We start from the raw sequence: 26,814 nt of genomic DNA on the forward strand, positions 1-26,814 counted from the left end.
TTTTCAATGTATTTATTAATTTTTGGGTGTTTGGTAATATAACTCATGTATTTGAATGAGCTGCTACACAATAATGTGTGAAATTTATATTTTTTGTTTTGTGTAGGTTTTTGTTCTGGAAATTCCTCCGCGACTGAATGTGGACAAGGCTTATCAAGACTTCATGCAACAGGAGTTTCATCACGTGGCAGCACGGAGGGGTATCTTTATAAATACAGTTATATGTATTAGGAGTCATACTTTCTTAGGTAAACCGATTGAATAAGTCAGGATTTTCATATTATTAATTGTGGTTTTGTAATTTACAAAAATAGTTACAATATGTTGTAAAAAAAAAAGATTAAATGTACGTATGGATATTCAATTATTTTTTTCTTTTCTTTTTTTAGGTGTGAAGTACTTTGCCGTTGCTGAGCATTTTCCGTTGGACCGCCTGGAACTGTGGAGCAGAGATGGCGTAAATATATGCTGTTGTGAAATGGCAAAGGGAAACGTTTCATATACACTTCTCTGTTGTCGATATGACAATAGATGCATATTGAGATCAAAGCCTGCGTTCTGTAAATTAACTTGTAATTACTTTTTGCAGATACACCTGAGTAATACTCATGGGATGAAGATCCTGGTGCAGTTGCTGTTTCAGCACTCTTATGACGTAAGCCTTTCTGTAAATACTGTTTGCCTTTTAGTTTAGTAAAATTTATTTTTCTTTGCTTTAATTCTTGTGTTTATATGATATGTATGTAGGTATAGTTAGGGTGTGTTTATTCTGTATGTGGAGCATGTTGTAACTGTGTGTATAAAATTCAGAAATTTTTACTTGGTGACAAATCTCAATAAAAAAATATTCAATGACAAACAAATGTCTCTTTTAAAATAAATCTGTTCTTTAACATGATCTAAAGCTGGTTGCACAACGCTCTCAATCAGCCACAGTCAGAACAAGTGAGACGTTAAAGACGTCTCAAAGGACCTAAACAGCACAGTTTGTGTCTCAGTCTGCTAACATGAGGACTTCATTCAGTGTTTAAAGGATCAGAGAGTCCTGTGAGTCCCCATCTCCTCCTCTCTTAACCCTTAAAGAAAGGACAGCGTCACACTTTGATTGGCTAAGAGGATGGATTAACCAAGCTGCTCTCAGGTTTTCATCAGGAGACAACAGGTGATCTGAATAAAATCCAATCAGCTCAGAGAACTGAGACTTTCAGCAGAAATGAGTTGGGAACAAATCAGCCATATAATCTTTAGAAGCCTGGAACTGATGATCGACGGTTTAATTATGCAATTATCTGTAAACTTCAACAATTCAGGTTAAATAAATGTTTCTAGGAAAATTAAAACTGTAAGAATGTAATAAACGACTCCAATGCATTAACGTTAAAACACAGAGAAAATTCTATCAATAAGACTTTATTTGTTTAAGAGTTTTAATACAAATTAAATGTAATGCAAAGTGCTTCACACAATACAATGAATCAAATTAAATCTGAAAATTAAATAAGACCTTTAAGATCTTCATTATATTCAATACAAGAACATTAAAATCAGTTCTGAAGCAAACAGGTAGCCAGTGTAGAGACTTTAATATCGGTGTAATGTGGGCTCTCTTTCTGGTTCTTGTCATTATACGTCCAGCTGAGCTTTGCAGTCATTCTGATTGAGATATATTTATTTTTTAGGAGGACAAGAACCTAGCGCACCACAGTAGTCAATCCTGCAGGAAATAAAGGCATGCATTCATGTTTCTGTATTGACCTGAGAGAGAAACGGTGGCACTGTGGCAATGTTAAGATGGTAAAATTCATTCTGAGTTATGTTTCCAATGTGAGGTTCAATACTGAGATATCAATCAAAGATAACTGTAGATTTCTTTACGTTTTCACATTAAAAAGGGGCATCTATTAGCACTGAGTCATCGGGAGACACGGAAATATAAACCTGTGTGTCATCAGCATAGCAATGGAAATTTATGCCATACCTCCTGATGACATTTTTAAGTGGCAGCATGTAAAGGTTAAAAAGTGTAGCACCTAAAATTGAACCTTGAGGAACACCACAAACAATTGCATTGGTGAGTCAAACCTTTTTTTTTTTGGAGCTGATGGATGTATCAATGCAATCAGCAAGGACATCGTCTGTTTTACAAAGTTTTGTTCATTTAGCACCATGTTTTGTTGCTCTTATTTGTTTCAGTTGTGCCTTTCGCTTCATATTGTATGCAACACGTGTGCCACAAGCGTAATAAAAAAAAAAAAAAGTTATTTGAGCTATGTGTCTGTCTAATCTTTTTACGTTGTTGCAATCATTTTACTTCAATGCTGTATTATAGGCAACACAAGAAGTAGCATGTGATCTGTATATTGGATCTATCACCTCATCATTATTTTCCTTCTCTTCTGACCCTGAATCTTCCTCATCAGTTGATTATTCCTCCTCATTATGTTCAGCATTGTCCTCCTGGTCATTCTTTTCCACAACATAGTTGTATGGTGTGACAATTTGCCCCATTGCACCACTTTGTGCTGCAAGGTCTTTTTGACCCCAGAGGACAACAGAAGTTATTAAATTCAATGAATCACCCATAATTCAATCTAATTACTTCAAATGTATTTTAATCATGAAGAGCATAGTATCAAACAACCCCCATTATTCAGACCATTTGATGAATAAAAGACATATTTTGACAGCAAAAGATTTAATTTGGGGTCAGAATGACCCCAGGACAACACGAGGGTTAATTAATACAATGTTGCTAATGTGACATCATCCCACCAATGACTGGTAATGAGCTTGAAATTATGTCAGATCCCAAGAACAACAGATCATGAGTGAAGGAAACAGCTTGCTAGTGTTAGACCTTAGCTCACCAACTAGCCCTGTAAGTATTCACCAAGCCTCTATCACTGCCTCTATCATTGCCCTGGGCAATAGGCACTTATAGAGACTTGGTGACTACTCACAGGGACCACAAGGTTGTTTGTCTGTGTCAACTATAAGTGGTGGCTTTAGTTGGGTATACATACACTATGAACACAATGTAAACAATAACAAAGGTCTAGATTTTAACACAGGGCACATCTTTAGAACTAGGCATCAAGACCCACATGATTTAGCATTCACAATATAATGATATGCACTTATATCATAAAATATGACAAAAGTACCAACGACCTAAAGGGGATCAGAATTGGCTTTCCTCCAGAATCTCCTCCATGGTCTCCCCTAGCGTCATCTCTCCATCACTACTGGACAGGCTCTTCCTGTTGAGAAAGTCAAGCCCTGTTGTGTCACAACCCTTCAAACCCTGACCTTTAACCTCTCCTTGTCCAAGTCCTTCACCTCCTTCATGTTCAGCTACCTGAAGCAGGTGTGGATGTGTTGTGGAGGTAACGCCCTCGTCAAAGAAGTCACTCTGCCGAGAGCACTGTGGGCGGCGCCTTCGAGTGCACTTCCAGAGGTACTTGGGTACGCACCGAAAACAGCTCCTCACCTGGAAGTGATTGGTAAACAGGAAAAGCTGCCAGCGCTTCTTTAGTTCTGCTTGGACCTGAATTTCAGTACAAAGAAAATTGTCACCAGTTATACAACTACATGTTTATGGCAGATATGGCAATATTCATAATTATGCTTTCACAATCACTTTTGTTTTTATTTGCTTAGAAAGAGCCATTTATATCTACATAGGGAGCAGGTCCTTTTCCATAGAGTCCACCATCTTGCACCGCCATGTTTCTACAGCATCCCAGAACGGACAAACCCGAACACAGGCTCTAGCTGGAGCCTTTCACGTTTTTTACGCCTAAAGGTAGGGATGGGTACCGAAACCCGGTATTAAATGGCACCCAATGCTAAATTCTTAAAGGCCGGAGTGTTGATAAGCTCTGACGTTTCTGGTGATTTTATTAGTACTTTTTAATGTTTAGGGGTAATATATAGTCAGCAGAGACACTGAAGTAAACCTGTTGTCTGAAGATTACTAGAGATGACAAAAACTACGCTCATTACTTGAAGTGATGAGAGTTGTAAGATGTAAGATTTATGAGTAAAAAGCCAATATGTTATCATTACACTTGTTCATCAAGCATTAACATGTAAACAAAAGCATTATATAATTCTGCAGTCTTTCATCAACCGCTGCTTTATTTACACAAGCACAGCACCTAGAGCCGCCAAAGCTTATTTTTCATAAAGAAGCTAAAACAGAAGCTGTCTGTATGTAGTCTAACTGTTTAGCACAGTTTGTTCTTGTACACGTCTCTGCTGGCTGAGACAAAGCAGCCATCCTCCCTCTACTAGCGCTACTTGCATGCACATCAGAGGGAGAACAGAGGACAAGCGGAAGGACTGATACTGACTGATGATTTGTGTTCTTCTTTATAAACTTCACTCAGGAATGTTATTTATTCTACTGGGTTTTTACAGCGAGCTACTAATGACTTCATATATTGACTTTGCTGTTGTAAACCTTACTGTTGTTGATCTAGAAACAATATTTTGTAATATTAAAATTATTATTAAATTCTAATCCTGTTCTGAATTTATTTGTTTTTAAAAATACTTATATGTTTTTAAAAGCAATTATTTAGTGATGAAAAAGAACCGAGTAGTGATAAGAGTAGCTCCTTGTTTTTTGCTGAGAACAGCTGCTGGCTGCTTTGCTCATGAGAATAATGTGTTACTCTTTAGCTGCTAAATGCTCTAATATCACCAGCTAGTTTCTAACTCTGTCTGTTTGCCATCTGGTGCTGAGCGGGTCGCATAGAGTTGGTTTGTGTAAAATTTTGTGCCAAAAACAACTGCCTGCTGCTGCTGGAAATTAGGTTTATTTGATCTACGGGTGTGATCCAAAACCAAGACAGCTAGCTAAAAGAGGCTTAAAAGCTCTGAGGAGAACTGCATGGATAGATGACAAAAATGTCTGTGGATTTAATATGCATTTTAGATTTTTGGGTGAACTGTCCCTTTTAATATAGACACTATAATATACTGTATATCGCTTCAAAGTCTCAAACCAACAAATGATATCAAAACCAAAAATGACTTAACTGAGCTTCCATTTCATATATTGAATTCAACATCTATGAAAAATCACAATACATACAGATAAAATGTACCTCTCCATTAGCAAAACAGTACAGCACAGCAACCAAAAATCCCTGTAAAAGGATACACATGAATTATAGTTATGTGGATTTAGAAACAAAAAACTTGCCATGTATGTAATCAACTTTACAGGTGTTACCTGAAACGAGCTGAGAGTGAGGTTGATAAAGTTCCTGGCGTAACGACTGCTGCCCTCCACACATTCATCTATCAGCACCGTGAAGACCACTTCATGGATTCCCAGCAGAGGAATCAGTACCAATGTTGCTCTGGCCAAGCTGCAGGACAAAAAATACAGCGCTAAATATCTATAGACTTAAGACAGATAGGAAGTTCGAAAATATACAGTGGGCAAAGTAAGCTATCTAGTATTCACAAGCTTCCTTTCCATGGTGACATTCAAGGTAAAGGGGAAAAGCCTTAAAGGTGTGACATTTGAGTTTGTACTGTAAATGGGAAGAACTGACATTTAAATGTTTGACCAGGAACCTAATGTTTAAATATACTACTTGGCACTTAAGGTCAAACATGTTTCCTGAAATTTGGATTTTTAATCAGTTAGTGAGTCAAGGCAGGGACAAATACCTGTATCGGTAGTCTGTAAACGTCACCTGATCTGCTTTCAGCTTGGACAGCAGCAGCATCAGAATCTTGATGAATATGAAGAAAATGACCTGCAACACACATCTAGGTTAGATTTAAAGGAAATGCATTGACTTGATGGCTGGCATCAAAGAAACAAGACTTACAGGAGCGAGATAATGGATCTGTAACTAACGTGAACATCAGGTTGAATAACTGTACTGTGATTCTCAAAAAGGCTTTCAAGGATTGGTTCAGGAATCACTTACAAGCACTGACAAAGTAATTGGGCCTCTTATTATCCACCAGAACCATTTGTTCACAATTGACCAGCATCTTAGGAGTAAAAGGATTTTAAAAAGTCAATCAATGACAAACATTTTATTAAGTTTAGTTTATTTGTTTATTGTGAAGTATGTAATGAAACACTTACTCTGTGTTTTCATATAAAATCTTGACCACTGTCCATGGTGTTACAAACAAAATAGGTGTCCCTGAAAAGTAACAAAAGCATAAGATGCAACATGTTTAATACAATCTCACACACACTTACTCACAAAACAATTCCTCTCTACCAACTTATCAAATAACGTCATTTGGTCAGTGCCCTTTGGCGTCGGACTCCAGTTACGTAAGAGGTCATGATTTTATTCAACAAACTTACTTATTTTAACCAACACCACAATCTTATTCTACGCCTAACCAAGTACTTCTGTTCTCTAAATCAACCCAAATTGTTTATGATTAAGTAAACCTACGTTTGAAGTTTATTTTAAACTGTGTGGATGTAACAAATGGAAACGAAAGGTTTCCTGTGATTTTGAAAAGACACAATGCATGTAACAAGCAGAAAATGACACACCGTTCCCAATAGGGGTGGGTATCTCTAGGCACCTCACGATTCAATTCCGATTCAGAGGGCTGCGATGTGATTATAAAACCATTATAGATTCTTCTTGATGCATCAACATTTTTTAGATACAGGATTTTCTTTCTCACTGTGACTAGTTGCTATTTTAAAAACACAGCCAATTTGTAATGATTCAGATGAATTTACTTCCATTATCTTTTATTCATTCAATATTAGTAACAAATAGAAGATATGTGTGAACTGGAGGGTTACATTTCCAAACAATACAAAGAGAACCAACAGGAAAAGAAATGAAATGGGGCCTGGAGCAGCATAGTAAAAACACAGAATTCAGCATTTTCTGAGTTATGTGACAGAAAAAGCTGCCTTTATTTACAAATAAATAATATTGACTTCTCTTCTAAAAAATCCCCTTGTTGTAGGCAACGAGCATTCAGCTCTCATACAAAAACAATGCTTTCTGGAACATGTGCTAAAACTATACATACAGAGATAAAGTGCATGGTTACGGTCACACTAGATTCTGTGGGAACGGATGTCTCGCATAGCATGTTTCTACCATCCTACCAGCTTTCCTCAGTGATTCCATAACTTTAGCTTCGGTTTGGTGGTAGAGTATTGCAGTGTCTGTAAAAATGTCACGATTGAATGTTGTATCTTGGTTCCAAAGTGTGCAACATAGCACGAAAGCTCTGATTCTCAATGACTATGTAGGGGTGAAAATCCTTGGCAAAAAAAGTGTGAATCTACTTCGTGCTTCGCACTTTCCGAGTTGGACGGAAGAAGAAGCAAAATGCTTCCATACGTTAGCTTTTAAGCCAGGGGATGCCGGGTAGATCGTATCCATATTTGGCTGCTCAAGCTCAGCCGCCCTCACCAAAACTCTGCTAGTATTTAGCCTAGAATGTGTGAGAATGTGTTGAGTTACCCCATCCTAGGAGCATGTATTTCTTCAGCAGACGTCTCTTAGTCAGCACAGCTGTGAAGAGCAACGTGTGGAGGAAAATGGCCTCTACCAAGAGCCAGAAGTAGTTACAGGCCACAAAGTATTCCATACACACTTTGGAAAATTTACATATCAACGCTGTCTGTTGAGAAATATAGGAAATTAGTGTTGCAAATAGTATGGCTGATTCAAACTGCTTTGGTTAATTCACAAGTGCTGTACTCTACACATTTAAAAGCATTTACAACTAGATTTGAATCAGAAAGGCCCAGCACAAGCAAGTATCTGCTAATATGTGAATAATAAGGCAGTATATTTTATACCGCAGAGATGGAGTAGGAGTTCCATCCTGGATCGTCCTTGGGTAGCTTGGAATACATGATGTATAATACAATTTCCTTAGAGATGACAGCCATGGCTCTCAGGATGAATGACACAAACAGATTCATGTGTATGTAGTTCCTGGTACAGTGGAGCTTCCTTGTAAGCAAAAACAGATGTAATTTGAGAAAGACAATGATCTACACATCCTGTGCAACTGTAAAATCATGAGAAGCATAAGATGGAACATTAAACAACATGGACCAGGAAGCATTTCCTGTTTTAACCAGTATGAAGCAATGTTTTTAAAAGTGGGTGCCTGTTTATTTAGTATCTCATGCATGCACTCGTCAACAATGACATCGACAACGCCATAAAATGTTACAAAAAGCAAATGATTTATAGGAAGGTAAATCATTCAACATGCTTATTAGGTTTGAAATAAAAAAAACACGATGCATTTTGGTGAGAAGCAATGGATGTAACTTTGTTTACAAAAAAGCTTCATAAGGCACCTTCAAATTGCCTCTATGAAATATTTTTGTTCTCATTCATTACAGTGGTAAACTGAACATTTTTTAACTATCATAACAATTTGATTTGGTTTCCAAACATCTAAATTACAATCTAGAAAACAGATACAAAGCATAAGGGTTAATTCCAGTTCAATAAAACATGGGTTTTACCTTAGTAGTTTTGGCCATGGGTCCTATTTCTAATAATACCATTGTACTCACCAAGTTCATTTCTAAGATCTGGGAATACTAAAATTAAGTAGGGACAAGGAACACAAGCAGTCAGACAATAAGACAGGATTCAAACAAATCCCCATGATAGCAAAACTTATTTAGTGGATGAAACAAAAGCAAAGATGATTCCCATAGTTTACAGATCAACTTCCTGGTTCAAGTTTGACCCATGTACTTGCCAAAGATGTTCACACACACCGTTTTTTTGTGTGGTTCGGGATCATTGTTTGGTTTTACCGAAATAGTGGTATGATGGTTTGGATAATGTGGGAGCCAATATGGATGTTTTATTAATTAATATCTGAGTAATAGCACTTCAGGCTAGTAGGGGGCAATTGCTAGTGACCCTCACAATTGCAATTGCAATATAATGCCTCTGCGGACTTGGTTGGAATGTTTGGATGGTTGTTTGATCAGCATGTAAAACTTCACATTCACAGGGCTTCCAGCCCCGTTACCCCCATCAGAGGTAGTCGTGGCTTACAGGTAGATCTTCTAATTTTGATCCCCAGCTTCTCTGGTCCGCATGTCGAACTGTCCATGGGCAAGATACTGAACACCATGTTTTGTTCCTGTGTCTGACTGTGCCATTGGTGTGTGAGCGTGGGTGAATGTGAATGGGTTTACATCTTGATGGGCAGGTGGCACCTTGCACCAGTGCAAGTCCATTTACCATTACCGTTAACCGTCATATTTGCTGCCTTGTCGCCACCATTTTCTCAGATCTTAGTTATTACTTTGGTGAGTATAACGTTATCATAACTGAGAGAAAGGCAAATCTGCCCCATCTTCATACAATTTTGATTGCCTGACCATCAGAAACCCCTCTACTCCCTGCCACTGACCTCAATATGCCCATCAGGAGAGTAGCAATAAAGAGAGAGGACAAGGACAGGGAATAGCCGATGACAGAGATGAGCCTGAGGGCTGTCTGGCGAAGCATTTCATCCTCCTGTACACACACACACACACACACACACACACACACACACACACACACACGCACACATGCACACACAAGGAAAGTGATAAGTTAATAATAAAGAGAGACATTTTCAGCTCCAAAACTTAAAGGGAGCAGAAACCATGTATTTCCACTATCTCACCTTGTCTTTGAAATAATGGTCCTCCTTACATTCTGATTCATCCCTCCAGGTCTCGGAGGAATTCTCCCTCTGTCGCCATCTCCCATTTACTAAGCATTCTCGATGTGCCCTCCTGGAGCCGTCTGTAGGTAATTGAAGGACACATGGGTATGTATGGTGGCTTCTGACTGAGAATTTGTTGTTGTTGTTGTTTTTACATTATTATACAGCTAAATCCTGAATTGTAAGGGTGTTGTCACTTCTTATACGTGATTAATTACAACTTCATTCTGGTGTTAAATAATTTCGGAAGGCTGGACTGATCATTGAGAAAGCCATTTGAAAGTGCCTGCTGTAGTGAACTAAATGCTAATGTCATTATGCCAACATTCTTCCAATTACAGTTAATTGCAGGTCATAAACCAAAGTAGTGGATGATTTCAAATGTTGACCTGATGATGATGCTAGATGTAACAATTGATCACCAAAGTGGTTCTAATTCATCCTGACAGTAGCATGAATACCTGTCCCAAATTTCACCAAAAATACTACCTAATGGTAGTACAGTGAAAAGTCAGGGGTAACCAAGAATAATGGATTCATTATCTGGGAATCCATAAATGTCAAATATTCTTTAAAATGTTGTGGAAATCCATCCAATTGTTGCTGAGATATTTAATTCTGGACCAAAGCATTATCAAACACCAAATCTTCAATTACATTTATTTTTAATTGGTGACTTCATACATGAGTTGTATTTTAAGTGAAGTGGTAAAACATAACATTGTCCTCACTCATCCATGGTAAGTAAGAAGGACAGGGGACAGACACATTCCCAGGAGATGAATGGGGCCAACACACAAACGTGTCAAATGTTCCTCTACAGTATATTCCTGTAAAACAAGAATAAGCAAGTTTTCACCAAGGTAATAACAATCAAGATAATTAATCTTAGACTTGACAGGAGGCTCACCAGTTTCTGGGAGTGCCCTTGTCGCCAGAGTTCTGTTGCATTCCTCCCAGTATTCAGTCCGTTTAGCTATCAGACTTTCAAGCACTGAGCCTGTTACCTGCATGAACATTTAAAAAGTGAGACAAACTTTCTTTTTTAATCCGAGCAGTAAAATTTAAGAGAATGCTGGAATTAAAATGTACATATAATATTATCATTAAATTCACTTTAATATTAACAGGGTTAGGGTTAGAAACAATCTGTATTTATTGTATCATTGGAAGAAACTGTAAAAATGTATTCAATATTTTATCAATTTATAGAGCTTTTTACCTTGAACATTTTAGTAAACGCTTCCTTATTTTCACATCCAGCCGACGCAGAGCAAGCACCCCACAAATATCAGTCCAACATTAACTCTCCTTTTGGCTGTGATTGGTCAGTGAGCGAGCACATGACTATTGTGAAACGAAACTTAAGATAGCCACCAGAGCTTAGTTGGAGTAGAAGAGTTCAAATTGAAAGATATGGATAAATTATGACATTTCTAGCGTTTTGCTTGGTGTAGATTCTTTTTTTTTTACCTAGCTTTGTTTTTTTAACACTCAATGGCTGAAGGAGGATTTGGGAGTTGACTTTGTTAACAAAGAAAGGAGGATGGACTTTGTCTTTAAGTGAAGGCAGCTTTGGTAAGTGAACTGCTTTTGTTTTTTTACATCTGCAGTAGCGTTACTACTGTGTTAATTTGTCTATTGTGTCGTTTTTATGAATAATGTGAATGGCTTGTGCTCTAGTGCTGCAGTGTTGCTGGGTTGATTTGTTATGCTTTGTTGTCATATTCACACTGTGGTGCCTCAGCTGTTTTTTGTTATTGTTCCGGGTTCAGAGGTCACACAATTTAAGCTTCTCCATTTTCCAAATGCACTAATATTATTCAAACATATTGTTCGGTTCGTAAGCCTCGTACTGAGCGGTTTAATATGAATATGTGTATTGTTACACCCCTAGAAACAAATAATAACTGTAGGTGTGACTCATGATGACTGTAGTAGGACAGCACTGAAGGCCCAGGTATAAAATGCACGGCCGTCACTGCCCTTTATACTGGTCTATCCTGGAGTTCTTCCAGTCCTCCACCACCTATTGCACACACACAACTCCGTTGATATCCAGAAATAGATTGGCCAGAAATAAATGAAACAACAGCAGCTTGTGTTTTCACTTCAACCGACGTACATTGCATGCTTGAAAGTATGACAATAAGTAATAATAATCATCAAGACTGAACTCATGATCATAACTCCTTAATGTCATAACAACATAATTTATGACAGGAGAGGGATTTAATCAAATTCATCAACGTATCCTCATACAATGCTTCATATCCTATTTCTAACCAAAAGATACTCCTCAACACACACAAGACAAATTACGCTTGTTACATGAATACGGCCTTTTAAAAGTTACAGGAAACAACAGTTAGGTTTAGGCAACAAAACTACCTAGTTAGGTGTAGGAAAAGATTGTCGGTTAGGTTGAAATAACTAAGGAAATGTTATGAAGTACGCAAGTTACGTGACTAATAAATCAACATTACCTTCTCGTTTGATATGGTAACAAACAGCGGTCTCCTGGCTGTTTGTTGACTTCTTTTCACGTCAACCTGTTGTCTTCTTTTGCTGTCTAAATACTTCCTTGTTTATGATAACATGCATAACATACAAAATCATTTTGTGCGATACCTACAAATTATGACAAATACCTTTTCGTAGGTATAGCTTAAAATGCTAGATGACACCAGCCTGAATTAATAAAGATTTTACAGTACAATCCATTTGCATTTCAATGTATTTGCAGCCTCTAAATGGATGTGGTGAGTATAGGGATGTTGCGGTATTTGTATTTACCCACTTGGTGGGAGTATTCAAAGCACTACCTTCACTAACAGAGGGGACATATTCTTTGGAATCTGCAATTGATACAGGTCATTTATCAATCTGGCTTTCTGCATTAGTGCAATGCACACGCGCCTCTCTATTTATTCTTGATATCAGTCCATAGGTGTGTCCCTGACAAAGGTTTGTTGTATTTGACAGTTATATTAATTAATGTTGGAAAATATAACTATTCCTTAATTTGGAATAATTATTTTAATTTGCTGTCATTAGTAAGATACATTATCATTTTCTTACATATGACTTACTGTAAAGTCCAACGCTAAATAAGTCTTGAATGTAACTTAATTGAAAGGCCTAATTTGCGTGTGTGCATGCATGTGTACGTAAAGCATTTACCTGATGGTTGAAGATAACAAAGAAGAACAAAAGCAGGAATATCTGTCCTGCTGTGGTCTGGGTCCACTTGTGACAGGTTGGCAGCAGGGTTGGCATGGCGTTGTCTGATTACATTGGTAGCAGCAGGTTTCTGGGTTCTCAGTTGTTTCCCCACCTCATACCTCACCCCAGTATGCAAGGCCTCTAAATCCTTGTTTTATCTTGCTAAGTCCTCTTAGCTTGTCCTTGCCTTGTGGATCTTGAGGGATCCAGTTTGTGATGCTTGCCGTTGTTTGTGTCCCACAATTTCCTTAAAATTCCTTTAATTCCTCAAAATCTTCTTGAACTATTTTCCAAGATTCCAAGCTACTTATGGTTCTTTTAATAAAGTGATCATTGACTTGTCTAAATTTCTTTTTGATAAATGTCATTTGGTAAGTTATCCTGGGCAAAGAAGTACTCGGCTGCAGTTCCAGTCCTCCTGTCCATGAAGAACTGCAGGCTGTGAAGGAGGTGGATCTGTCTGTATAGACACAGCGCAACTGAGAGCATCTGGGGATCCTCACTGAGAGATGGCTTGTCCCGCCCCGTCCTCCTCCAACCAATCAAGATAAGGCCTGGGGAAAGCCAGCTGCATAACTGGATTAACTTTGTTGTCTGAGAAAAATGATAAATTTACCAATAGCAATTATAAGCCCATACACACACTTAAATACAAGCATACAGCAAATACCACACACCAGCAAATACCACTTGTACTGTAGACACAGATGCTGACCCCTTTCTTCTGTTTATCTCAGTAACTGAGCGTCACCCAGCATTTCTGACACTAATGGGGACCTAGTGTAAACTATCAGCGCTGAAGCATAACACAGGAAAGCAAATGGGAGAGCAGAGAGCCAAAGCTGCACAAGGCTTGTACCCTGCATGACGCCTGTCTAAATACATATTTCTTGCAAAACTAGATCATTTAAAAGTTTGTTTGTAAGGAGTGGAAGTGTGGGAATTGTAACAGCAACAATAGTTATTTGTTTAATTTATTCAATATTTAAGTATTTTGTTTTATTACCATACTAGCAAACATTTGCCTATTTACACATCCAGCAAACAGATAGCAACATATACGTACATGCAAATGTACATCAAATGTTTTCCAATATTCACCCGCCAGCTACTTGCTAATCTTGTCTTTTTATCTTTTTTTTTTTTTTTGCTTGAAGCTGCTTTGAAACCAGATTGATTAGAGTTAGTTTGCCAGCTGGAAAACTACAAAAAATAGCGAGCCATAGTTTGCTAGCTGGAACTCCTAAACTATGTGATAAAAGAAGCGAAAGAGGTCAATAGCTGCACAGTTAGGTGATAATTATTCGTGTCATCATGTTCAAGCAATGCATGTGACATTACATACAGTACATTTGATGTTAATATAAAATAAAGGATCTCAAAGAGATAAGTAAAATGATCACATACTTTAAACAGAGCATTACGAGATGGTGGTACGAAATGTGTTAAAACAATGCCAATGGAAAAGTCAATTAGGTTCCTATGCAACAGTTATAGATGGTGAGAAAGGTTCCTCGTGGTGGGTGAGAGGGGAGGGGGATTAGTCAAACAAACACAGGACTTTCACCCACAAGACCATTGTTTGGGACCAGTGTTTGTGTCCCAAAGGGTTGTTGAGTTATTGTGAAGTTACATTTATGACATGTTTACCTATTTTACTAAGTTTATGCACTAATTATGAGCCCAACCATGATATTTTTCCTAAACCTAATGCAATTGGTTTTGTTGCCTAAACCTAATGTTAGTTGCCCTAATGTGGAAATCTCTTCTGTGATGGCAGCACGTTATTTTACACATTAAGTGCCACCACCATGTAATGCCCTGTTAAGAAGTTGTCGTCATCTCATGTATTTCCGTGAGATCCCGCTGACCAGAATGGGATAAAACGGCTTTAAGACACAAGGAGAGTTTTTATAAGGAAAAACACATTAAAAAGAATAATAGTCTAGCAGTGAAAAGTAAATAGTATAAAATATTAAATTCTACATTAAATCCATATGATTCCCAATGAAATAAGGGAAAAGTCCAAAGACAAAAGCAGTATGCAATATGAAGAGGCAGGTCAAATTTAAAGATATACTTTTGAACTGAAAGAACAAACCTCAGTAATGAATCATATAAAAGTGTAATTGTTTTGTGGGGTTTTGTGATTGTGATGTACAAAAGAGCCAGGGAAATATTTCTTTTTTGCCATTTCCATAAGCATGAGAATAGCTGTGATTGTGTGCTTAACCAACTAACAGACTGTAAAGATCAGGTTTAGGGCAGAGGGAAAATACATATATCAAACATTTTCACTGTACTTTGAAAAGACTTAAATGGCACTAAACCAGTTTCAAGCAGACATGGCCTCAGGGTGTTGATATGGTGGGACTCTCATTTAAAGCTGGGCAGGAAGGGAAGCTGCTGAAAAGACCGTTAAGGAGGTAATGTGAAGTGGTTTTGATGATCGAAACCTCTTACATGGTTCATGCTTTGTTAGGAAAGGAGATATTCATCAGAGCTTCATTAGATGGAAAGGCAAAATACACAAAAATGTTTTACTGATATTTGAAAGGTTTTCAACATTCACTACCGAACTGTCCCAGCTTTCACCACTATTCAAATAATGATAATACTAATATACTTATTTTCAGTGCTTACGAAGGTGTTTTGTCATGGTCTGTCCACTCATTATTACCTAACCGTTAAACCCCAAACTACCCGAAACATCAACAATGCATATACGTGAATTCAACACTGATTTGTCTGTCTGTGTGTCAATCAATCAGTGTGTAGTTGTCAAGGCTGTTATTGTGATTTCTGACAGAACATATGTACACTAGCATTTAACTGTAATGCTAACAAAAAAGTATTTTCTAAAGAGCTCCAGGAGGCTTACTCGAGCCTTTGTAAAGTACCCAGCAATGAAATATTGCATTTTTCATACACTGCTCGAGTACATTTTCGTTCAAGCACAGTGGAAATGCAGACAATTAAGACGGCCAGAAATCAATTTACAATAGCACCCCTATGGTGCGTGTATTAGCGCAAATGGGCGCGTGAATGAACGTGTAATACACTTGAGATTCTCGTTTAGGGGGTTTGAAAAAATGGTCACCCTTGTCTCAGTGCTCTCATCAACCTCATTTTCAGCTGCAGCAGACAGCTGTTTTTCAGCAGCTAGAGCTCAAATAAATCTTCTGTGCACCAAACAGCAGACAGATAAAGTTAGCGGATGTATAATACATCAGGCAACTGTTTGCTAACATGTTAGCCATACCAATTGAATAAGTTAATATGTAAATATTGTGCTCACAACTTGTTGCTCTGCCCCTGACAAAAAAATTATAATGCTGCTTTCATTCAATTTTACCCTTAAACTTGACCTTTATTTCAATCATCATAGAGGTACATGCATGCAATCTGACCTCTGCATTGAACCCATCCTCAGCATTGAGGCGCAATGGGCTGCTGTGAGGCACCCGGGGAGCAAATTAGGGTTCACTGTTTCGCTCAAGGTCACTTCAAAATGCAGACAGTAGAAGTCAGTGATCACTCTCCCAAGCTTGTGGTCTAAAGATGAGCCGCTCCATCCACTGAGCTACAGCCACACCATTACCACAAGAGTGACAGTTCACATACACTCACTAGCTCCATCAGACCATGATTTGTATAGCCTGTTGATAATTTAAACATGCTATTAAAAGTTTCAAAGTGCATCTGAAATTTTATACAAATAAAAGATTTCAAAGACCACATCACCATTCAACACAGGTGGTGTCTTTGGGACGCCAGTGCCGTGTGCCAGGGCTTGTGATAGTGTCAGCAAAAAAAATATTTTATAACAATATGAGCAGTGTTTTATGGCCATAAAGGAAGCACGATTGTTTGGTGTAAGTCAACTCAATAATGACATCTTAAGCTAGACATTGACCGTGGCTTTGTGGAGATCAGTTACCCACAATTGATCAGGGAGTGACACAGCTCTTGGCTTCTACTTATAAACAACGTGGCTGTACTGTGTCATCAAAGCAGCGCTAGTCAGGGACAGTGTAGTACATTACATTACAGTCATTTAGCAGACGCTTTTATCCAAAACGACTTAGAATAAGTGCATTCAACATTGGTAATCAAAAGAACTACTAGTCACCAGAAGTCATAAGTACATTTCCTTTTCCAAACAAGCATCTAAGAGCATGAAGCAGAGCATAACTCAGAGCCAAAGTACAGTGCAGAAACAAGAAAAACAGTTAGTGCTATAAGTAATCCGAATACAATAAGTGCAACAAGCTAGTATGAATACAATAAGTGCTAAGTGGAAGGCTCAGGGTAGCACTTCCTGAAGAGGTGGGTTTTCAGCCTGCGCCGAAAGATGGGCAGCGACTCCGCTGTCCTGACGTCAGTGGGAAGTTCATTCCACCACTGTGGGGCCAGGACAGAAAACAGCCGTGACCAAGTCAATCGGCCGCCAGGACCTCTGAGCGACGGGGCAACCAATCGCCCCGAGGCAGCAGAGCGAAGTGGTCGGGCGGGGGTGTAAGGCTTGACCATGGCCTGGAGATAGGAAGAAGCTGTTCCTTTCACTGCCCTGTAGGCTAGCACCAGAGTCTTAAACTGGATGCAAGCTCTTACAGGTAGCCAGTGTAGAGAACGGAGAAAGGAAGTTGTGTGGGAGAACTTGGGGCGATTGAACACCAGGCGAGCTGCGGCTTTCTGGACAAGCTCCAGAGGTCTGATGGCCATCACCGGGGCTCCGGCGAGTAGAGAGTTGCAGTAGTCCAGGCGGGAGATGACAAGAGCCTGGATGAGAACCTGCGCCGTCTCGTCAGTCAGGAAGGGACGAATCCTCCTGATGTTGTAGAGCAGGAATCTGCAGGAGCGTGTGACGGATGAAATTTTTGTCGAGAATGACAGTTTGTCATCCAGGGTCACACCCAGGTTCCTCGCAGTCCGAGTTGGCGTCACCACGGTATCATCAATGGTGATGGACAGGTCCCGGTGCGGGCACCCCTTCCCCGGGAGGAACAGTAGCTCAGTTTTGTCTAGGTTGAGCTTGAGGTGGTGTGTCGTCATCCACTTCGAGATGTCAGCCAAACACGCAGCGATGCGCGTCTCCACTTGGGTGTCACCGGGGGGAAATGACAAGACCAGCTGGATGTCATCGACATAACAATGGTAGGAGAAGTCATGCGAGCGAATAACAGAACCCAGAGATGTTGTGTAGAGCGAGAAGAGAAAGGGGCCCAGGACTGACCCTTGCGGAACCCCCGTAGTCAGCATGCGTGGTTTCGACACGGCCCCCCTCCAGGTCACCTGGTAGGATCGACCCGTCAGGTAGGATGCAAACAGGGAGAGTGCAGAGCCTGAGACGCCCATCCCCTCGAGGGATGAGAGGAGGATTTGATGGTTCAGTGTCAAACGCCGCAGGCAAGTCCAGGAGAATCAGGACAGAGGAGAGAGAGTTAGCTCTCGCGGCGTGAAGCGACTCTGTCACCGCAAGGAGGGCCGTCTCTGTCGAGTGACCCACTTCGAACCCGGACTGGTGGGGGTCCAAAAGGCTGTTTTGGTGGAGATAGGAAGACAGTTGGTTAAAGACAGCACGCTCAAGTGTTTTGGATAGAAAGGGTAGAAGAGAAACCGGTCTGAAGTTCTTGACATCAGAGGGGTCAAGTGATGGTTTCTTCAGAAGGGGGGTGACTCTGGCGGTCTTGAAGGCCGTGGGAAAGCATCCTGAAACAAGAGATGTGTTGATGAGGTGGGTGAGGAAAGGAAGGAGTTCAGTCGCAATAGACTGAAGAAGAGGGGAAGGGATCGGGTCAAGGGAGCACGTGGTGGGGCGGTTAGATGTAACAAGGTTGAGGACCTCGTTAGGGGCGAGAGGAGCCAGAAAGGGTAAGATGGGGCGTGGAGATGGGAGGGAGAGCTGTGGGGGCAGGATTGGACAGGGAGAGAGGGGCTGAGAGAAGGAGGATCTGATATCGTTTACCTTGTCAAAGAAGTTGGCGAAATCATCAGGGAGAAGGGAGGAAGTAGGAGGAGGGGGTGGGGGTTGGAGGAGTGAAGTGAAAGTTTCAAAGAGTTTTTTAGGATTGGAAGCAGAGGTTAGGATTTTAGAGCGGAAGAACGCAGCTTTAGCAGTAGATAGAGAGGAGGAAAAAGTGGAAAGAAGAGCTTGGAAGTTAAGAAGGTCCTCCGGGAGTTTGCCTTTTCTCCATTTACGCTCAGCCTCTCTTAGACTCCGTCTATCAGTACGCACTGAGTCTGACAGCCACGGGGCAGGTGGAGTTGGGCGTGCAGGCCTGGAGGTGAAGGGACAGAGTTTGTCCAAAGAAGAAGTAAGGGTGGAGAGGAGAAGTTCAGTAGCAGTATCAGGGGATAGGAGAGAGAAGGATTCAGGGTCAGGGAGAGCAGAGGTGACAGAAGAAGAAAGATCAGCAGGGGAGAGGGAGCGGAGATGACTTCGGGTAGAAACCATGTGGGTAGGTGGAGGAAGTGATGGAGCAGAGGATAGGGAGAGGGAGTAGGACATGAAATAGTGGTCAGAGAGCTGGAGGGGAGTGACAGAGAGGTTAGCAGTAGAACAGTGCCTAGTGAAGATAAGATCCAGCTGGTTGCCGGCCTTGTGGGTAGGAGGAGAAGAAGAGTGGTAAAGGTCAAAGGAGGAGAGGAATGAAAGAAGAGGTTCAAGCTTATCGGTCTGGATGTTGAAGTCACCGAGCAGGATGAGCGCCGAGCCATCGTCATGGAAGTGCGAGACTAATGTGTCGAGCTCCTCCAGGAACTCACCAAGAGGCCCTGGTGGGCGATACACAACAGCAATGGTGAGCTTGACTGGATAAGTGACAGTAACAGCATGAAATTCGAAAGAGGACGGGGAGAACTGAGGAACAGAGACAAGAGAGTATTTTCATTTTGGGGAAATTAGCAGGCCAGTACCACCACCATGCCTCGCAGCTCTGGGAGTGTGAGAGAAAGAGTACACATCTGACAGAGCTGCGGGTGTGGTGGTGTTTTCTGGTGTGATCCAGGTCTCAGTTAGAGCAAGAAAGTTAAGGGAGAGCAAGGAAGCGTAACCTGAGATGAACTCAGCTTTCGGCACTGCCGACTGGCAGTTCCAGAGCCGTCCCGCTACCATTTGCTCGCCCCGAGCTGAGAGAGTAGGATAGATGAGGTTAGTGGGGTCACGGCTCCTGAAAGCTGCCCAATGTCTACGTGACCTGCCGGGCAGAGGACCGGACAGATATAGGATGCAAACACATGGTAGTAAAAAGAGCAGCTGGTAAGTGGTTATTACCAAGAATGATAATCCAGATCACTGTAGAAGTGATATCAACTCAAGTAAAAGTAGATGCAGTATCACTTGTATGCTCTATGGAAAGAGCCTTTATATTTCTACACATTAAAATGTAATAACCTCTGATTGTAACATTCAAAACATACTGGCAGAATAAGCAGCATTATATGTTAGTAACATGAAGCTCAAAATGTGCAAAATCCTACATACATTTTCCATATCATGTTTCTGTTTACGTCATATAGTATATATACAGTGCATGCACTGTTGCACACTTGAGCTGTATTATATCCAGATTTTGGACTACTTAAGATGCACAGGTAGGAAATCTCATCCAACTTAATTTGTATCATATCAAATATTTGGTTTTCAAGCAGTTTCTCTCGATATCTGGGTTAAGATGTATATTTTACATGATTGTCACAGGGTATAAACACAAAAGCCAGGCAACAGATCAAAACAAAAGCTCAACATGTCCTTTGTGTAGGATGAGGAGCACAGGACTGATTTGGGTTTAATGTTATTATATATATTAAGACACAAAATGTCTTGTCAGTTGATTTATTAATAAATAAATAAATTGTTGTGTTGTTAGGCTTGTTGCTTGTTAAGGAAACATGCATGTGGGGAAGTGTGCTCATGCTAAAATGTTGGAAGAAACTTTCATATTGCTTCACATTGTTATATATCATTTGCATTATTCACTGTATTCCAGAAGTCACTGCAAGATGTGTAGTGTTACCTCATCTAGCTTGATTTCCCAGATCATCTATTCTGACAACACCATACAGTAGGGTTAGAAATGTGTTGTCTTCAATTAGGCTGTATCGGTGGACATATGCTAGTTTCTCACCACTTTAGAAATGCCACTTATCTTCTTGCTGCTTTTTACTGTCTATTTGGGGTTACTGTTAGTGGAGCAATTGGTATCAGTGCATCTTCCACTTGTGTATTTATTGACTGTCAGTGCAATAAAAGGGAAAAAAAGTCAAGTCCAAGTGAATAATAAAATGCAGATGTGCATTCATGTTGATAAAGAATTTGGATTTTCACCTTTAAATGCCAGGTTATAATGGCATTTAATTAAACAGCATGCGGAAAAGTTAATGAAATTGAAATATAGATTTGCATCTCTTCTTTTTCCCCAGCAGTCAAATTGAACATTGGGTATGAATGGTCACCTCACCTTAGCCCACACACATAGCAATGAAATAAAGGAGTGAATTAAAAGTGAAAGTTGAAAGAGATCAGCCACATTAACATGCCTGCATTTATCTTCTTGTTGCACCCCACCTCAGTGCAGGCCCGTCCTTAGCTAGCATAGGGGGTGATGTTCTTGTAGGTATTAGATAAACACAGTGCTGCAAATGTTTACAATGTTGTGCAAATGGCTTAGAAAGTGTTTAGCGGATCGGACAGGTGCTATGTGGAAGGTTAAACAGATTTCTGTTGCCGGTGTGTAAACCGTTTGGGTCTCTGCTCTGTTTGGGTGTTGTAGCTTTGACTATTTTTTAGGTGAAGAGTACAAACATTTCTATGTAAAGAGGCGATCTGGTGTGTCAAGAAAATATGTGTGAGTACTGGGAAATTAAGTTCATGAATTCACTAATATTACAATTCCATCATTACTTATCAGCAGACCAAACTTCCATCCAGGTGAAGCAGGATACCAAGAAATTCACAATTATTCACATGCACTAATGTGTTATGCAAACTGTACATTTGTTTGTACGTGTACAAATGCAGATATAGCCCTTAAAGAACATGTGCATGAATCCTCCATGTGTTTACATTCTTGCTGAGGCTGAGTGATGGGGGGCGGCTAGCTGCTCTCAGCCAGAAAAATAAACAAGCTGAATGCCGCAAGGGATGCTCAGGAACATCCTGTCCACCGGTCAGCCTGGGTCAACACCAGACCGCTCCAGATACAGCATCGCTCCGTAGCCAAATAACAGCATCAGATCAATGTCAAGGTGGTGAGCTTTCTTTTTTCCAAAAAAACAAAAACAAAGAGGAGAAATACATGAACGTGGCATTAGCTTTACCTCAGGTTAACTGATGCTTTGCAGCTGCATACTTTCTTTTACATCTTGTTTGCTAGTTTCTCTTTGTCCCTATCCTTTTAAAACCATTTACAAGTTTTCACACAAATATGTACTCTTAATTGACTTAATTTTTATTTTTTTTAAGTTTTATTTTTTTTGACACATTTGCAAAATGGACAAAACATTTCACCATAGGTTGAAGATACGTAAATACACACTTAAAGGTGCACTCCAGCAATTTAGTATTGCACTTTTGTAAAGTTGGGGAACAGAGAGACAAATTAAAAGAGAGTGTTTTGGCGACATGGGGGAAAAAATATATATAGTTATTATGTTGAGTTACTTTAAGAGCTCTCTAGGAAGAAGTTTATGTGTCTTGGGCTTTTATTGTGAAGGATACAATGGAAGAACGGGAAGAGGAAAAAGGTTCTTGTGAAGTGTGTGAAAATAGAATAAAATGGTTGCCATCCTGGTGCAGAATACGGAGCCCCGTGTTGTTATTCTATTACTATTATAAAGTATAGGTGCAAAATAACCCTCGGCTACACACTTTTATAAAGTTATGGAACAGAGAGACAGATTAAAACAGAGAGTGTGTCAGCAACATGGAAACAAAGAGGTAGTGTTTAGGACACAAAACAAAACATTTAGTTAGGTTTGGGCATTTTGCATGAAATACGTACTTAAACATAGGTTTAGATAACAAAACTAACGTTAGGTTTAGGCAACAAAACCACTTAAACATTATGAAAGCGTCAATAATGTTACTTCACAATAACTCAACAACACTACAACAGGTGACTGTGGCTCAGTGGTAGGGCACGGTCGTCCTTCAATCAGAGGATGAACAATCACCGGCTCCACTAGTCCTTGTCGATGTGTCCTTGGGAAAGACACCTAACCCCAAATTGCTCCTACTCTTCTACTGTATATGAATGGTTATGAATGAGTAGATAGTCCTGATGGGCAGGTGGCACCTTGCATGGTAGCCCCTGTCATCAGTGTATGAATAGGTGTGAATGGGTGAATAATGACAAGCGCTTTGAGTGGTTGGAAAACTCAACACATTCTCACAATAATAGTGTTACTTTTTGAGTGAATGCGTTTAGTGTAAACAGCTTGGTCAGTGGCATTAAGTCTCAAACTATGACGCTCTTCGTACCCTTCTAGCATCACTTTTGCATGACTCGGTGACAGAGTTTCAATATAAGCTCAAGTATATCTTTGCTGCTGTAACAACCAAATTTCCCCCTGGGGATGAATAAAGTATCTATCTATCTATCTATCTATCTATCTATCTATCTATCTATCTATCTATCTATCTATCTATCTCAGTACAAACAGCAAACAGAAAAATCCTTGACTTGAGTAGTCATGACACCAAATCTCCTGGGGTGACTCATTAGCTACAAAAGATAAGTAAATATAGCCTACAGCATGCTGAGAATAGCTTACTGCAGGAGGACCAGGGGAGCTCTAAATACCCACCACAGATTTGTTGGTACTTTTCATACATTGATGTAAACTGCTGTGACGTTTCAGTATCATATGATAATAGTTGGTTGGTGGTTTTTAATCAATGCTGGTAACATATGGACAGCTTTTCTTAAACCAACTACCTGAAGGTATCTTTCAATTGTAACCTGGCTCCTACAGTGGAACATTACATTGGCCATTTGAGGAGGGTAACAAGGCTGTGACACAGGATTCAACCCACTAATTCCCCTTTCAGCAGCTCTATGTCCTTGGGCTTGGATGAAGCAAAATAAGAGATGCTTCTAATTCTGCACATCGCCCCTACCCAACCCACTCTCTTTATCTATACAAGTGGATTTCTGTTTTTTCCCTTCTTTTTGAAGAAGATGGAGAGAGATATTTGCTCTGGTAAGAAGGTGGGTGGGAGGTGGTTGTCAGCCTAGCACCCAAAGCGTGTATTAACCATTTCAATTCTCCCAAACACACACACTCAGTCTCAATGCCTGGACACAACAAAGACTCCTAAATAAGCACACATGGTCACATTTATGGTAGAACTTTTTCTAGATAACTTGTTGTTATGGCAGATTTTATGACTAAAGTTGTCAAAACTTTTTATTTTATGATCAAGTTATAAAAGGAATTTGAAATCCAAAGACCATTAATGACCATTTTTGCAATGGCAATTATTGTAATTTAAGTTATTCATTTGGGTAATTTATATTTAGAAGAGCGGTCATGAAAAGTTGCTGACACGTTTATGTTGACAAGATGTAGACATATTCCAATAAAGTCAATTTTATACTGAGAGACGCATGCATCTATTTCGCCCTGCAGTATGCCCAGCTCGTCAACAATTTAAATGTCAATCCATCTTGCATTACTCCAGAGTTATAACTATACCTGGACTGAGACTATATGCTGATTGTCTTGTATTAAATGATATGCGCCTATGAGGACTGTCATCACACCCATATATTTTCTGGACTGGGCCCTATAGAGGCTGTTGGAGTTTAATTTTGTGCACGTGCATATGAATGCATGTTCACGGCAGTTAATAAAACACTTTATCAAATGTAAAAAATAGTATTTCACTTTCACGTTTGTCAGACACTAAGTCACAGAACACGAACCCTGGAAGTGAGTGGTGAACAAGCAAGACAGACTGCAAGCACAACAACCAACTTAATGTTGTCAACTTTTAGCTTCTTTGTAACTTAAACTTTTAGCCTGAGATCGTTTTGCTCTGGCTGGCAGATAACGATCAAATGATTCATATTTGGAACGTTTATGTGCTCCTCGTGGCAGCTCTGTATACACACACTCTACAGAGCTGGATTTATTTGGGCCACTGTTCCATCATAGAAAGTTGCTCTGTTTTGTTTGTTCTTTGACCATGTGTAACAACAGTCATACCAGAGAATGAGAATGTAAGGCAACACTGCTGCAGAGGAAGACACTCACACAGACACCAAGCAAACAAAACATTAAGACATACGCTATCTGATTGTGCCTGAGCAAGGTCACTGTGGTCGGATGTGAGCTATAATAATAATAATACCTCTGGGCTGGATTTACCAGCGGCAAAAATATCCTCTGGGCCCCAATTGATTACCCAGTCTCTCTTCTCTGCACTGTATATGTAGTTAAACATATTGTGGAGATCCATCAACTGGCTGACAACCGGAATGTGTTTTTACTGCAGGTTTGATTCACCCACTTTCACAGTCACAAGTCATTGTGTCTTACAATGAACTACGTGAATCCTTATGAAACCACGTCTAACTTCTAAAATATGTTTAACAAGAAATATGTTCTTAATTTGTAAAATTAAGAGTTGCTGGTAGGTGGATTGTTTTCATTTAGGACGGAGCCAGGATCGCTGATTTCCCCCATTTCTAGTTTATGACAAACTAAGCTTCTCACTTGCTGGCTGTAGTTTCATAAACAGACAGAAGACTGCATCAAGCTTCTAAGTTACTCTTCTTAACTTCAATGTCAAATTTAATTAAACATTGTAATCGTTGCCCAGCACTAATTAGTACATATGCATTGTGATATTGATCTACACAATTTTTTGGTTGCACAGTGTACTTATATTATTACTGTCGAAGTGTTGTATTTCGGGTTTCTTTTTTAGTTGTCAGTTTTATAGGTAAAAGAACATATGCTGTCATGATTACTGAAATATGCTGGCAAAACTGTAGTTTCCACATCATACTGTGTTGTTTTTATGTACACATGGTCGATTAATGTGCCTTTTTCAGTAGTTGGCTGTGAGACAGTTTGTCTGTCATGAAATTACAAATTGTGGATGCCTTCAAAATGTTGTCATGAAAGTCTCCCATTACAGCATGTGTGTCACTTAGTGGATCAAGGTAGTCCAGCAGTTGTTGTAGATGTGCTTTAAACAAAGACATTGGACATGATGGTGGGCGAAAAATTACGGCTATTAGTATGTTGAAAGAAACACAGTTGTAAACCAAACGTTCTAAATTTGTAATTGTATTTGGTGGAGTCATGATGTTGTATTTTAAATTATCTGCACTATACATGCCAACACCACCATGTTGTTGGCCTTGCAAGTCAATTAATGCTTGATGGTTACTATTATATGACAGACTGCGAGCACGGCTATGAAAGTTCTAACCATCAATGTTGACTGGCAAGGGGAACAGCAGGTAGCCATGTTTCTGTAACAGCTATACAGTTAAGCTGCAAATGCTGAGTACAGACTGTTAAATCTGCCATATGACGAGGCAAGCTTTGCACATTCATCAGAAACAAATTAAAAGCATGAGCTGGAAATATGTGTTGTGTATTTTGTCAGTTAAATATGGTTCCATTCGTTCAATTGCATGTTGAATATTGTCCTTACATTAAATAGCCTTGTCCTCATAATCTCAAATCACTAAACCTGACATTCCTTACACGGCTCAATGCTGCATACGCTTGTCCAGCAGCAAAAATGTTCTGAAGGGAAACCACGGCTGAATCAACTGTAATACCTTCTACCTATGTACTGTACATGCCCAAGCGAGTTTGAGTGGAAATTGTCAACGCAATCCATTG

The 26,814-nt window shown here is 39.7% G+C and overlaps 2 protein-coding genes across 4 annotated transcripts in view; one reads left to right on the top strand and one right to left on the bottom strand.

Moving 5' to 3' along the window:
• Positions 1–1,585: 1,585 nt before the first annotated feature.
• LOC137873576 (glucagon-like peptide 2 receptor) lies at positions 1,586–13,398 on the bottom strand. Of its 3 annotated transcripts, XM_068711819.1 has the most exons (14): positions 12,904–13,398; positions 10,631–10,727; positions 10,452–10,550; positions 9,679–9,800; positions 9,418–9,524; positions 7,826–7,982; positions 7,485–7,644; positions 6,119–6,179; positions 5,955–6,021; positions 5,689–5,777; positions 5,243–5,381; positions 5,115–5,156; positions 3,359–3,547; positions 1,586–3,260 (listed from the first exon to the last, which is right to left on the bottom strand). In XM_068711819.1, the coding sequence occupies exons 1-14, from the start codon at positions 12,997–12,999 to the stop codon at positions 3,243–3,245; spliced, it is 1,443 nt and encodes a 480-aa protein (XP_068567920.1). In that variant the 5' UTR covers positions 13,000–13,398; the 3' UTR covers positions 1,586–3,242. The 3 variants fall into 3 exon arrangements, with proteins under 3 accessions (XP_068567920.1, XP_068567918.1, XP_068567919.1); XM_068711817.1 differs by having other exon boundaries at positions 1,586–3,547; XM_068711818.1 differs by lacking the exon at positions 12,904–13,398 and adding an exon at positions 10,943–11,000 and having other exon boundaries at positions 1,586–3,547.
• The window catches only part of plekha6 (pleckstrin homology domain containing, family A member 6), an 82,293-nt gene continuing 66,580 nt past the window's right edge, over positions 11,102–26,814 (top strand). The window contains exon 1 of the mRNA XM_068711810.1: positions 11,102–11,298. The gene's annotated coding sequence lies outside the window, so the exon portion shown is untranslated. The remainder of the gene's footprint in view (positions 11,299–26,814) is intronic.

This window comes from Cebidichthys violaceus, unplaced genomic scaffold, assembly GCF_023349555.1.
Source record: "Cebidichthys violaceus isolate CVI_PGR_0920_01 unplaced genomic scaffold, fCebVio1.0.p SCAF_17, whole genome shotgun sequence".
Lineage (NCBI taxonomy): Eukaryota > Metazoa > Chordata > Actinopteri > Perciformes > Stichaeidae > Cebidichthys > Cebidichthys violaceus.

Excerpts from the sequence above, each read along its gene's own strand:
- LOC137873576 (XM_068711817.1), bottom strand. The coding sequence starts at position 12,999 with ATGCCAACCCTGCTGCCAACCTGTCACAAGTGGACCCAGACCACAGCA. Across the intron at positions 7,983-9,417 it reads CTCCTGATGGGCATATTGAG|GAAGCTCCACTGTACCAGGA; the intron begins GTCAGTGGCAGG and ends TTTGCTTACAAG. Across the intron at positions 7,645-7,825 it reads ACTCCTACTCCATCTCTGCG|ACAGCGTTGATATGTAAATT; the intron begins GTATAAAATATA and ends ATTTCTCAACAG.